Raw genomic sequence first — 13,055 nt, 5'->3', positions numbered from 1 at the left:
TTGTTGGTAATGGTGCCATCCTGCTTTCTGCATCTGATCCCAAGATCTCATTATCTACAGCATTGTAGCCTCATGCTGAAGCAAGCGTGGAAATGATACCACCCTATAGAAAGAGGAATTCCTACCCTAAGAATAGTGGCAAGTCTTCGTTTCCTCATCTCCAGTGTTTCTCGTTCAGGGTGTTTTTCGTTCATCCTTTTGTCCACTAGATTCATTCCTCACTCGAGTATTGAATGCTTCTCTTGTTGTCGCAGCAGCAGTTAATGATACAGCTGCAAAGTTCTTCATTGGAACTGAAAGTGCTTAATTTTGTCAAACTGCTACTTTTACTTTTCTCAGTGTGCCGAGCAGAAGAAGATGAGAGAGAGAATTTAATTCATTGTTTTCCTTTTCAAGGGATTGTGATTATTTGAGTCCTGGAGGCTTCTCTCTTGAATCAGTTTCTCCTTGATTGGTCTTCACCGCCTTTACGTTCAGGTCATCAAGTGTCACAGCCCAGGAGCCAGCTTTTGTGAGAGGCTGCTCTGCCACTTTACCGATGTGTTTACCTTCCAATGAGGGGAAACATGTGTCCTCCACATCCTTCAAGCGAGCCGAGAACACTGTTGGGGATTGATGCCTTTGGTGAAACTGACTTGGGAGTCACTGGAAGTAGGGGTTGGATGGAAACTGAATAATACATGAGGTTTACAGTTTGTGGGGAAAGTAAACTTGGGAGAAATGTAAAGTAACAGATTAATTCTAATGATAGCTACTGAGCATTACGTGAGGAGCCATGTCACAGGAATATCTCTAACTGAAGGAAGATGAATGAGAAACATCTTGGTGCTAAGACAGTAGCCCCAGCTATAGAATCCTTACAGTGCAGAAGGAGACCATTCACCCATCGAATCATCACCAACCATCTGAGAGAGCACCCTGTCCCCAAAAACCCACCCAACCTTGGGACACCAAGGAGCAATTTAGCAATACCAATCCAGCTAATCTGTACATTTTCGATTGTGGGAGGAAACCCATGCAGACGCAGGGAGAATGTTCAAACTCTACACAGACAGACACCCGAGGAATCGAACCTGATATGGCAGTACTGACCACTGTGCCACCGTGCTGCCCTGTTTAACTTTTGTAAATGGTTAGTATGTATTTCAAAAAAAGACCATTGCCTCGAGCAAGATCTCTTCTAGAGTAAGAAACTAATGAATCTTGAGCTAAAACCATGACACCAAAACCACCACTTCTTTCCAGTTCTTCTCTCTCCTCTTTGACTGCCGCACAGTCTCTGTATTTTAATTTGCTTCCTTTAAAAAATATATTTTTTCATAGGATCAGGTGTTGATGGCTCGGCCAGCATTAGTGCCCATCCCTAATTGCCTTTGAGAAGGTGGTGTTCTCATGCATTTGTTGCCCTTGCCCCTCAAGGCGGTAGAGGTTGTGGATTTGAAGGTGCTGTTGAAAGAGCCATGGTCAGTTGCTGCAATGCATCTTGTAGATGGTACACTCTGCTGACAATATGTGTCAGTAATGGAGGTAGTGAATGTTGAAGGTGATAGATGGGTTCCAGTCAAGTGGACTGTTTTGTCCTGCACAGTGCCAAGCTTCTTGAGTGTTCTTGGAGCTGCACTCAACCACACAAGTGGAGAGTCAGGAGGTGAGTTACTTGCTGCCGGATTCCTACCCTCTGAGCTACGCCTGTAGCCATAGTATTAAATGGCTGCTGGTACTGCTTCCAAGTCAAGAGTTCATGTAGACCAGTCTTTCTTATCAAACATAAAATTTATAATTGATCTCATTACAACTGATACAAACTTTTAAAATTTATTTTCAAATGTTTTTAAAAACAATTACACATTTCCAAACACGTAAAGTAATGATGCGGTTTTTTTTTCTTACTATTACTACTTCTGGGTCTGAGGCCACCACACTGATAATTAGGAAGTACATTTGTGCCACACAAGTTCCAGATAATGACTCTCGGCAACAAGAAAGAATCAAACCATATCCCCATGACATCTCCACAATCAACATCCTGGGCATCATTCTCGACAAGAAATTTGATTGGAGCAGTCATATGAATACTATGGCTACAAGAGCAGGTCAAAGACTGGAAGGTTTGTGGCTGGTAATTTGTCTTCTGACTTCCCAAGCCTGTCCACCATCTGCAAGACACAGGCCAGGGGTGTGATGTAGAACTCTACTTGCTTGGATGAGTGTGAATACAGCTCCAACAACACTCTAGAAGCTCAACACCATCCAGGGACAAAAAAGCCCACTTGATTGGCTCCTAGCCATCAGAAAATAAGAATAAATATCCACTCCCTCTACCACCAACGTATAATGGCAGCTGTCCCATCTCCAAGATGCACTCAGTAACTCGCCAAGCCTACTTCAGCCTACTCTGACTCGCATCAATTTGTGATTTCAACTATCCAGAAGGACAAGGGCAGCAGATGCATGGGAACACCACCATCAACACGTTTTCCTCCAAACCACACGTCATCCAAACCTGGAGCTAGACCACAACTTTATTCCAGAAACTAATCCCATCATACTTGTTATCCTTGGGACACTACCTGCTATCCTTGATGTCAGTCCTGCTGGATCTGGCTTTATTCCATTTAGGCCCTAGGGCTAAAATGGCCAGGCTCATGGTGCACTTCCCAAAGGGTTCCATGGCTACACCACACCCCCATCTATCAGCCATGATAATAATGAATGGCGAAGCAGGCTCAAACGGTCGAATGGCCTCCTCATACTCCTATTTTATGTGAATGTGCTCCCACCCCCCCCATTACCTTTCACTATGACTCGCCAACATTAATATAAACTGCAATGTCTGGCACTGTTCAATTGGAGAATATTGAGGTGATAATGGGGCAGGAGCATGCCCTTTGAGCCTGCACCAGGATTCAGTTAGATTGTGGCTGATCTGACTGAATCGCACCTTTTGGCACCATCTGCATATCCCTTGATTTATCTTAGTTATCGAAAGATAGAATCGCTGTAGAATCATAGACTCCCTACAGTGCAGAAGGAGTCCATTTGGCCCATCGAGACTGCACTGACCCTGCGCCAGAGCACCCAACCCAAGCCCACTCCCGCTCCCTAGCCCGTTAACCGCACCTAACCAGTGGACACTAAGGGGGTAATTTAGCATGGCCCATCCACCCAACCTGCACATCTTTGGATTGTGGGAAGAAACCAGAGCACACGGAGGAAACCCAAGCAGACATGGGGAGAATGTAATAATGTGCAAGCTCCACACAGTCAGTCACCCAAGGTGAGAATCGAACACAGCTCCCTGGCGCTGTGAGGCAGAAATGCTAACCACTGTTCTGGTGTTGGGCACTGTCTTGATTATACTCCATGACAGAACATACATAATTTACAACTTCCCATCTGGAGAAACATCCAGCCTCCACCCCGGCAAGTCTCTTGAGAATTTTATCCATTTCAATGACCACTGTTCTTCTTCTAACCTCTAGCACATAGAGGCCTAGTCTACTCAATCCCTCTTTATGGCAATTCCTTCATCCCAGGAATCAGTCTAGTGGACCAGTGCTGCACTCCCTCTGATGCTGACAACGTTCCTTGTGTTAGGAGACCAAACTGTACAAAGTACTCTAGGAATAATCTCACCAAGACTCCACATAATTGCAATAAGATTTATTTATTCCAATCCCTTTCTAACAAAGGGAAATATACCATTTGATTTGTTAATTGCTTTTTGTTTTTGCAAGTTAACTTTTTGCGGTTGATGGAAAAGGACCCTGGTCCCTCTGAATACCAATCTTTCATAGAATCCCTACACTGCAGAAGGGGGCCATTCGGCCCATCGAGTCTGCACCGACCCTTCGAATGAACTCTCTACCCATGTCCACTCCAGCCCAGCGCATGTTAGAACGGCGCCGACGGGACTTGGATTTTTTCGGACAGCCGCTCGGCCCAACCGGGCCGGAGAATTGCAGTGCCGCCGGAGAATTGTTGCTATGGCTGTTTGCCGCGATTCTCTTTGCGGCCCGGCACCATGCGCACCTGCCCGTTTTTTCACAGGCGGGAGAATGGTGTCCCAGGGGTGTGGCGCGATTCGCACAGCCCCCCGCCGATTCTCTGGCCCGGCGGGGGGTCGGAGAATCGCCCCTAGTTACCTGGAAATTATCACAGAATATTGCTTACAAAGTCCCAATATTCTTAATACTACCCCTCTTTACAAGGGCCTGTGCAGACCTGATGGGCCAAATGGCCTCTGTCTGCACTGTAAAGTCTATGATTCTATATCCCTCCCAATGCTTTTCCAGAATGTTGTCTAGCCCCCAGCCGATGAGATCACAGGTTGGAAGTGGCACCATCCAATGGAGTTACTAATGGCTACCCAGCAGGACATCGGGGGTCCATCTCCTGGTGCATTGTTTGTATGTAACCTTGTTTACTCAAAACAGTCGATCCATGAATAGAGTGAATAGAGCCAATGGTCTCTGGATTGGTGATTGATAGGCAGGTCCAGACATGACCTGGCAGCTTGTCCGAGTTCAGTGTATTCGAATTTGGCCAAGTTCGAATTCCCATCAGGTTGTTTGCTGGCGATGTCTGTGGCTTGATTTAAAATGTCCAATTTTTAATTTAAAGTGTCCAATTTTTATCGGGCCTAAACTCCAGGCAGTTCCATATCACCACACCCACTAGTTGCATCCTACCAACCTGAAAGTGACTCGTTTGTTCCAATTTTTTGTTTTCTGTTCCTTAACCAATTTGAGTATATTATCCCCACCCCCCCACCCCGCGCCCCTTCACGGATGAGGGAACCAAATGTAACATCTCAAAGTTTGCATAACCCGTGTTAGTGTTATGCTCCTCTTGCTCAATGTGGGAGCTTACGGACGTGGCTGATGTCCCTGGCTCCTTCACGTGCTGGAAGTGTGTCTAGCTGCAGCTCTTGTTAGACCGCATGACGGCTCTGGAGCTGCGGATGGACTCACTTTGGAGCATCCGCGATGCTGAGGAGGTCGTGGATAGCATGTTTAGCTAATTGGTCTCGCCACAGATTAGGATTGCTGAGGGAGAAAGGGAATGGGTGACCAAAAGTCAGAGAAAAAGCAGGAAGGCAGTACAGGTGTCCCCTGCGGTCATCTCCCTCCAAAACAGGAATACCGTTTTGGATACTGTTGGGGGAGATGGCTCACGAGGGGAAGGCAGCAGTAGCAAGGTTCATGGCACCGTGGCTGGCTCTGCTGTACAAGAGGGCGGGAAAAAGAGTGGAAGGGCTATAGTCATAAGGGATTCAATTGTAAGGGGAGTAGATAGCCGGTTCTGTGGTCGAAAACGAGACTCCCGAACGGTATGTTGCCTCCCAGGTGCATGGGTCAGGGATGTCTCAGGTCGGCTGCAGAACATTCTGAAGGGGGAGGGTGAACAGCCAGTTGTCGTGGTGCATATAGGCACCAATGATATAGGTACGAAATGGGATGAGGTCCAACAAGCAGAATTTAGGGAGTCAGGAGCCAAGTTAAAAAGTCGGACCTTCGAGGTAGTAATCTCAGGATTGCTACCAGAGCCACGTGGTTGTCAGAGAGGAAATGAAAGATTAGGCAGGATGAATGTGTGGGTTGAAAGATGGTGCAGGAGGCAGGGGTTCAGATTTTTGGGACGTTGGGACCGGTTCTGGGGCAGGTGGGACGACTACAAATTGGACGGTCTACACCTGGGCCAGACTGGAACCAATGTCCTTGGGGGTGCTTTTGCTAATGCTGTTGGGGAGGGTTTAAACTAATGTGGCAACGGGATGGGAACCAAATGAGGAGGTTAGTGGACAGTAAAGAGGTAGTAACTAAAGCCTGTGAGGAACTAGATCATGAAGTCAGCGTGACTAAGGGGAAGAGTAGGCAGGGAGCAAATGAGGAACGCAAAGGGACTGGTGGTCTGAGGTGCATTTGTTTTAATGCAAGGTGTAGTAGGTAAGGCAGATGAACTTAGGGCTTGGATTAGTACCTGGGAGTATGATGTTATTGCTATTACTGAGACTTGGTTGAGGGAAGGGCATGATTGTCAACTAAATATCCCAGGATATGATGCTTCAGGCAGGATAGAGAGGGAGGTAAAAGGGTCGGAGGAGTTGTGTAACTGGTCAGAGAGGATATCACAGCTGTGCTGGAGGAGGGCACTATGGAGGACTCGAGCAGTGAGGCGATATGGGCAGAGCTCAGAAATAGGAAGGGTGCGGTAATAATGTTGGGGCAGTACTACAGACCTCCCAACAGCGAGCGTGAGATAGAGGTACAAATATGTAAACAGATTATAGAAAGATGTAGGAGCAACAGGATGGTGGTGATGATAGGAGATTTTAATTTTCCCAACATTGACTGGGATACACTTAGTGTCAGAGGTCTAGATGGAGCAGAATTTGTAAGGAGCATCCAGGAGGGTTTTCTAGAGCAGTATGTAAATAGTCCAACTCGGGAAGGGGCCATACTGGACCTGGTGTTGGGGAATGAGCCCGGCCAGGTGGTTGACGTTTCAGTCGGGGATTACTTTGGGAATAGTGATCACAATTCTGTAAGTCTTAGAATACTCATGGACAAAGATGAAAGTGGTCCTAAAGGAAGAGTGCTAAATTGGGGGAAGGTCAACTATACCAAAATTCGGCAGGAGCTGGGGAATGTGGACTGGGAGCAGCTGTTTGAAGGTAAATCCACATTTGATATGTGGGAGGCTTTTAAAGAGAGGTTGATTAGAGTGCAGGACAGACACGTCCCTGTGAAAATGAGGGATAGAAATGGCAAGATTAGGGAACCATGGATGACAGGTGAAATTGTGAGACTAGCTAAGAGGAAAAAGGAAGCATACATAAGGTCTAGGTGACTGAAGACAGACGAAGCTTTGGAAGAATATCAGGAATGTAGGACTAATCTGAAACGAGGAATCAAGAGGGCTAAAAGGGGTCATGAAATATCTTTAGCAAACAGGGTTCAGGAAAATCCCAAAGCCTTTTATTCATATATAAGGAGCAAGAGGGTAACTAGAGAAAGGGTTGGCCCACTCAAGGATAAAGGAGGAAAGTTATGGGTGGAGTCAGAGAAAATGGGTGAGATTCTTAACGAGTACTTTGCATCGGTATTCACTGAGGAGAGGTACATGACGGATGTTGAGGTCAGTGATAGATGTTTGATTACTCTAGGTCAAGTCGGCATAAAGAGGGAGGATGTGTTGGGTATTCTAAAAGGCATTAAGGTGGACAAGTCCCCAGGTCCGGATGGGACCTATCCCAGGTTACTGAGGGAAGTGAGATAGGAAATAGCTGGGGCCTTAACAGATATCTTTGCAGCATCCTTGAACATGGGTGAGGTACCGGAGGACAGGAGAATTGCTAATGTTGTCCCCTTGTTTAAGAAGGGTAACAGGGATAATCCAGGTAATTATAGACCGGTGAGCCTGACGTCAGTGGTAGGGAAGCTGCTGGAGAAGATACTGAGGGATAGGATCTATTCCCATTTGGAAGAAAATGGGCTTATCAGTGATAGGCAACATGGTTTTGTGCAGGGAAGGTCATGTCTTACCAACTTAATAGAATTCTTTGAGGAAGTGACAGAGTTGATTGATGAGGGAAGGGCTGTAGATGTCATATACATGGACTTCATTAAGGCATTTGATAAGGTTCCCCATGGTAGGCTGATGGAGAAAGTGAAGTCTCATGGGGTCCAGGGTTTACTAGCTAGATGGATAAAGAACTGGCTGGGTAACAGGAGACAGAGAGTAGTAGTGGAAGGGAGTTTCTCAAAATGGAGAACTGTGACCAGTGGTGTTCCACAGGGATCCGTGCTGGGACCACTGTTGTTTGTGATATACATAAATGATCTGGAGGAAGGTATAGGTGGTCTGATTAGCAAGTTTGCAGATGACACTAAGATTGGCGGAGTAGCAGATAGTAAAGGGGACTGTCAGAGAATACAACAGAATATAGAAAGATTGGAGAGTTGGGCGGAAAAATGGCAGATGGAGTTCAACCCGGGCAAATGTGAGGTGATGCATTTTGGAAGAACCAATTCAAGAGCGAACTATACGGTAAATGAAAAGGCCCTGGGAAAATTGATGAAGAGAGATCTGGATGTTCAGGTCCATTGTACCCTGAAGTTAGAGTGGTCAAGAAGGCATGCGGCATGCTTTCCTTCATCGGAAGGGGTATTGAGTACAAGAGTTGGTAGGTCATGTTACAGTTGTATAAGACTTTGGTTCGGCCACATTTGGAATACTGCGTTTAGTTCTGGTCGCCACATTACCAAAAGGATGTGGATGCTTTGGAGAAGGTGCATAGGAGGTTCACCGGGATGTTGCCTGGTATGGAGGGCGCTAGCTATGAAGAGAGTTTGAGTAGATTAGGATTATTCTCATTAGAAAGAGGGAGGTTGAAGGGGGACCTCATTGAGGTCTACAAAATCATGAGAGGTATAGACAGGGCGGATAGCAAGAAGCTTATTCCCAGAGTGGGGGACTCAATTACTAGTGGTCACGAGTTCAAGGTGAGAGGGGAAAAGTTTAAGGGAGAAATGCATGGAAAGTTCTTTACGCAGAGGGTGGTGGGTGCCTGGAACGCATTGCCGGTGGAGATGGTAGAGGTGGGCACGATAGCATCATTTAAGATGTATCTAGACAGATACATGAATGGGCCGGGAGCAGAGGGATACAGATTCTTAGAAAATAGGCGACAGTTTTAGATAGAGGATCTGGATCGGCGCAGGCTTGGAGGGCCATAGGGCCTGTTCCTGTGCTGTAATTCTTCTTTGTTCTTGGATACCAAGATAGGTGGGAGGGTGAATTAGGACGAGGATGCATGGATACTACAGCATGATCTAGACAGTTTGGTCGAGTGGGCAAATCAATGGCAGATGCAGTATAATTTGATTTAAGTGTGAGGTTATTCACTTTGGAAGCAAAAACAGGAAGGCAGATTACTACCTGAATTGTTGTTAATTGGTAGAGGGGAGTGTACAATGGGACCTGGGTGTCCTTGTGCACCAGTCGCTGAAGGTAAGCATAAGAACATAAGAATTAGGAGCAGTAGTAGGCCATCTGGCCCCTCGAGCCAGCTCCGCCATTCAATGAGATCATGGCTGATCTTTCGTGGACTCAGCTCCACTTTCCGGCCCGAACACCATAACCCTTAATCCCTTTTTTCTTCATAAAACTATCTATCTTTACCTTAAAAACATTTAATGAAGGAGCCTCAACTGCTTCACTGGGCAAGGAATTCCATACATTCACAACCCTTTGGGTGAAGAAGTTCCTCCTAAACTCAGTCCTAAATCTACTTCCCCTTATTTTGAGGCTATGCCCCCTAGTTTCCGCCAGTGGAAACAACCTGCCCGCATCTATCCTATCTATTCCCTTCATAATTTTAAATGTTTCGATAAGATCCCCCCTCATCCTTCTAAATTCCAACGAGTACAGTCCCAGTCTACTCAACCTCTCCTCGTAATCCAAGCCCTTCAACTCTGGGATTAACCTCGTGAATCTCCTCTGCACACCCTCCAGTGCCAGTACGTCCTTTCTCAAGTAAGGAGACCAAAACTGAACACAATACTCCAGGTGTGGCCTCACTAACACCTTATACAATTGCAGCATAACCTCCCTAGTCTTAAACTCCATCCCTCTAGCAATGAAGGACAAAATTTCATTTGCCTTCTTAATCACCTGTTGCACCTGTAAACCAACTTTCTGTGATTCATGCACTAGCCCACCCAGGTCTCTCTGCACAGCAGCGTGCTTTAATATTTTATTGTTTAAATAATAATCCCGTTTGCTGTTATTCCTACCAAAATGGATAACTTCACATTTGTCAACATTGTATTCCATTTGCCAGACCCTAGCCTATTCACTTAACCTATCCAAATCCCTCTGCAGACTTCCAGTATCCTCTGCACTTTTCGCTTTACCACTCATCTTAGTGTCATCTGCAAACTTGGACACATTGCCCTTGGTTCCCAACGCCAAATCATCTATATAGATTGTGAACAATTGTGGGCCCAACACGGATCCCTGAAGGACACCACTAGCTACTGATTGCCAACCAGAGAAACACCCATTAATCCCCACTCTTTGCTTTCTATTAATTAACCAATCCTACATCCATGCTACTACTTTACCCTTAATGCCATGCATCTTTATCTTATGCAGCAACCTTTTGTGTGGCACCTTGTCAAAAGCTTTCTGGAAAAAAGATGTACAACGTCCATTGGCTCCCCGTTATCCACTGCACTGGTAATGTCCTCAAAAAATTCCACTAAAATAGTTAGGCACGACCTGCCCTTCATGAACCCATGCTGCGTCTGCCCAATGGGACAATTTCTATCCAGATGCCTCGCTATTTCTTCCTTGATGATAGATTCCAGCATCTTCCCTACTACCGACGTTAAGCTCACTGGCCTATGATTTCCTGCTCTCTGCCTACCTCCTTTTTTAAACAGTGGTGTCAGGTTTGCTCATTTCCAATCCACCGAGACCACCCCAGAGTCTAGTGAATTTTGATAAATCATCACTAGTGCATCTGCAATTTCCCTAGCCATCTCTTTTGGCACTCTGGGATGCATTCCATCAGGGCCAGGAGACTTGTCTACCTTTAGCCCCATTAGCTTTCCCATCACTACCTCCTTAGTGATAACAATCCAAGCATGCAGGTGCAGTAGGCGGGTAAGGAAGGCCAATGGTATGTTGGCCTTCATTGCGAGAGGGTTTTGAGTATAGAAGCAGGGATGTATTTCTGCAATTATACCGGGCCTTGGTGAGACCACACCTGGAGTATTGTGTGCAGTTTTGGTCACCTTCTCTGAGGAGGATGTTCTTGCTCTTGTGGTAGTGCAGCAAAGGTTTATCAGACTGATTCCAGGGGTGGTGGGACTGTCATATGAGGAAAGATTGACTAGGTTGGGATTGTTCTCTCGAATTGAGAAGAATGAGGGGGGTATCTCATAGAGACTTATAAACTTTTAACGGGACTAGACCGGGTAGATGCAGGGAAGATGTTACCGATGATGGGTGTGTCCAGAACCAGGGGTCACAGCCTGAGGATTCAGGGTAAACCATTTCGGACAGATATAAGGAGAAATCTCTTCACAAAAAGAGTGGTGAGCCTGTGGAATTCATTACCACAGGAAGTAGTTGATGCTAAAACATTGAATATATTAAAGAGGCAGCTAGATATCGCACTTGGGGAGAATGGGATCAAAGGCTACGGGGAGAAAGCAGGATTAGGCTATTGAGTTGGAAGATCAGCCATGATCGTGATGAATGGCGGAGCAGGCCCATCCTCCTCCTGCTCCTATTTTCTATGTATCTATGTATACTGTGAGCCCTAATTTTTTGTCTTAATTTCTCATGTGACTCCTTATTTTTTGAATTCGGATTTTTAAAAATCCAAATGCAGTACATACATTGGCTACCCATCATCTAGCTTGACCATTAGATCCTCACAAAATGTATTTGTCAAACATATTTCTCTTTCATAAATCCATGTTGACTCTGTGCAGTAATATTATAGTTTTCTAAGTGCCCTGTCATTATGTGCTTAGCAGTAGATTCTAGCTCATAGTGACGTCAGACCTACTGCCTATAGTTCTCTCCTATCTACCTCCCTTCTTTGAGTATCATGGTTACATTTGCATAATCTCTGAATTATTATGGGTAAAGAAAATCGTAATATAAAATTCTCAGTCTACATCGATCTTTGATTTGCTTACAAGTCATAGAGAATCATGTTTCTCCATTGGTGAAGTTGTCCTAAGTTTCCTTGTCTTCCCTTCCTTGTCACGTATACTGGTAGTTTATTAGTGGTTTAACATTAAAGTCCTTAACTCTGAGCAATATTTATCTCTTTTTCCATTTTTATTCATTTTTATCCTGTTCCTCCCTTACTGTTTCTTGACTTCTCTAGTTTTTATAAATTCTTACTTTGCAAAGTTGATTCTCAATTGAAGATATGCTGAGAGTATTGAAAATATAATTTAACACTGAAAATCTCATTACTTAATCATTGATGTGCTGTGCTTGATGTCCAGGCCCTGATTTTTCCTTTTTGAGATATTTTAACATTTCAAAATCCCAACCAGAGATAAAAATGTTAAGGACGTTTCACAAGTGCTTCATATATGCTGAATGACCATGTGATCGGTGCATCAGTTCTTTACCTACCCTGAAGTGATGATGCCATCAAGGGTGCTGTGGTATAAATTGATTTTTCAATAAACTTATTGTGAAAAACTAAAATAATGAAGCATATTGTTACACAAAATATTATTTTAACGGGGATTTTTGAGGATATGGACCATATTTATCTATCCAATCCTGTTCGCTTCCACTTCCCATTCTCATTATAGTGACAGTGTCTATGCAACAATCAGTATCATCTAGTATTTTGATTTGCTTCCTCTTGTATCATATCTTAGCTGCCAGATAAATCAATTGCAAGTTTAGTGAAGTACTACTACTCCTGGAAAAAAACTCGATCACGAACAAGTTTAATGGATCGGCAAGCACGAAAATTAGCAAGTAGAAACAATCAAGATGAAAGGTAAGCCAAGTCAGATGGTATTCCCTTGGCATGCATGTTTACTACTTGCTAGAAGCAACTGATGCCAATATAAAATTTGTGCTGTGTGCACTAAATTAGTGTTTTAGATCAAGAACAGGAAAGAATATTGTAGTCCATCTGGTCTAGGATATATCAATTTTTGCAATACATTTCAAATTAGCAAATGTTTCATCAGTTACCTGTCTAGCTCTTTCTTGAATTAATCCAACCAGCCACAAATGCCTCCTTGAATACATTCACTGCTCTGGATCCTGAGTGTACTTCAATAAGATCAATTCTGAACTGCCTTCTCCATCATAGATATTTTCAGCTTCTGCGGTTTCTACCAATTCCAGATCTTAACATATACTAAAACCAACTTGTATTGATATAGTGCATTTAACATAGTAAAACATCCCAAGGTACTGCACAGAAGAAAACAAAACTTGACCCTGACTCAATAAGAAATATTAGGACATGTGACCCAATAGCTTGGTCAAAAAAG

General features: G+C 44.5%; 1 protein-coding gene across 8 annotated transcripts in view; it reads left to right on the top strand.

The window, feature by feature from the left end:
- The window catches only part of LOC119973713 (REST corepressor 3-like), a 202,358-nt gene that overhangs the window by 111,947 nt on the left and 77,356 nt on the right, over nt 1-13,055 (top strand). For all 8 annotated transcript variants that reach the window (XM_038812117.1, XM_038812159.1, XM_038812142.1 and 5 more), the window contains exon 6: nt 12,426-12,550. In XM_038812117.1, the coding sequence (XP_038668045.1) occupies nt 12,426-12,550 (125 nt within the window). The remainder of the gene's footprint in view (nt 1-12,425; nt 12,551-13,055) is intronic.

This window comes from Scyliorhinus canicula, chromosome 1, assembly GCF_902713615.1.
Source record: "Scyliorhinus canicula chromosome 1, sScyCan1.1, whole genome shotgun sequence".
Lineage (NCBI taxonomy): Eukaryota > Metazoa > Chordata > Chondrichthyes > Carcharhiniformes > Scyliorhinidae > Scyliorhinus > Scyliorhinus canicula.
This window is presented reverse-complemented; position numbering and strand designations above follow the sequence as displayed.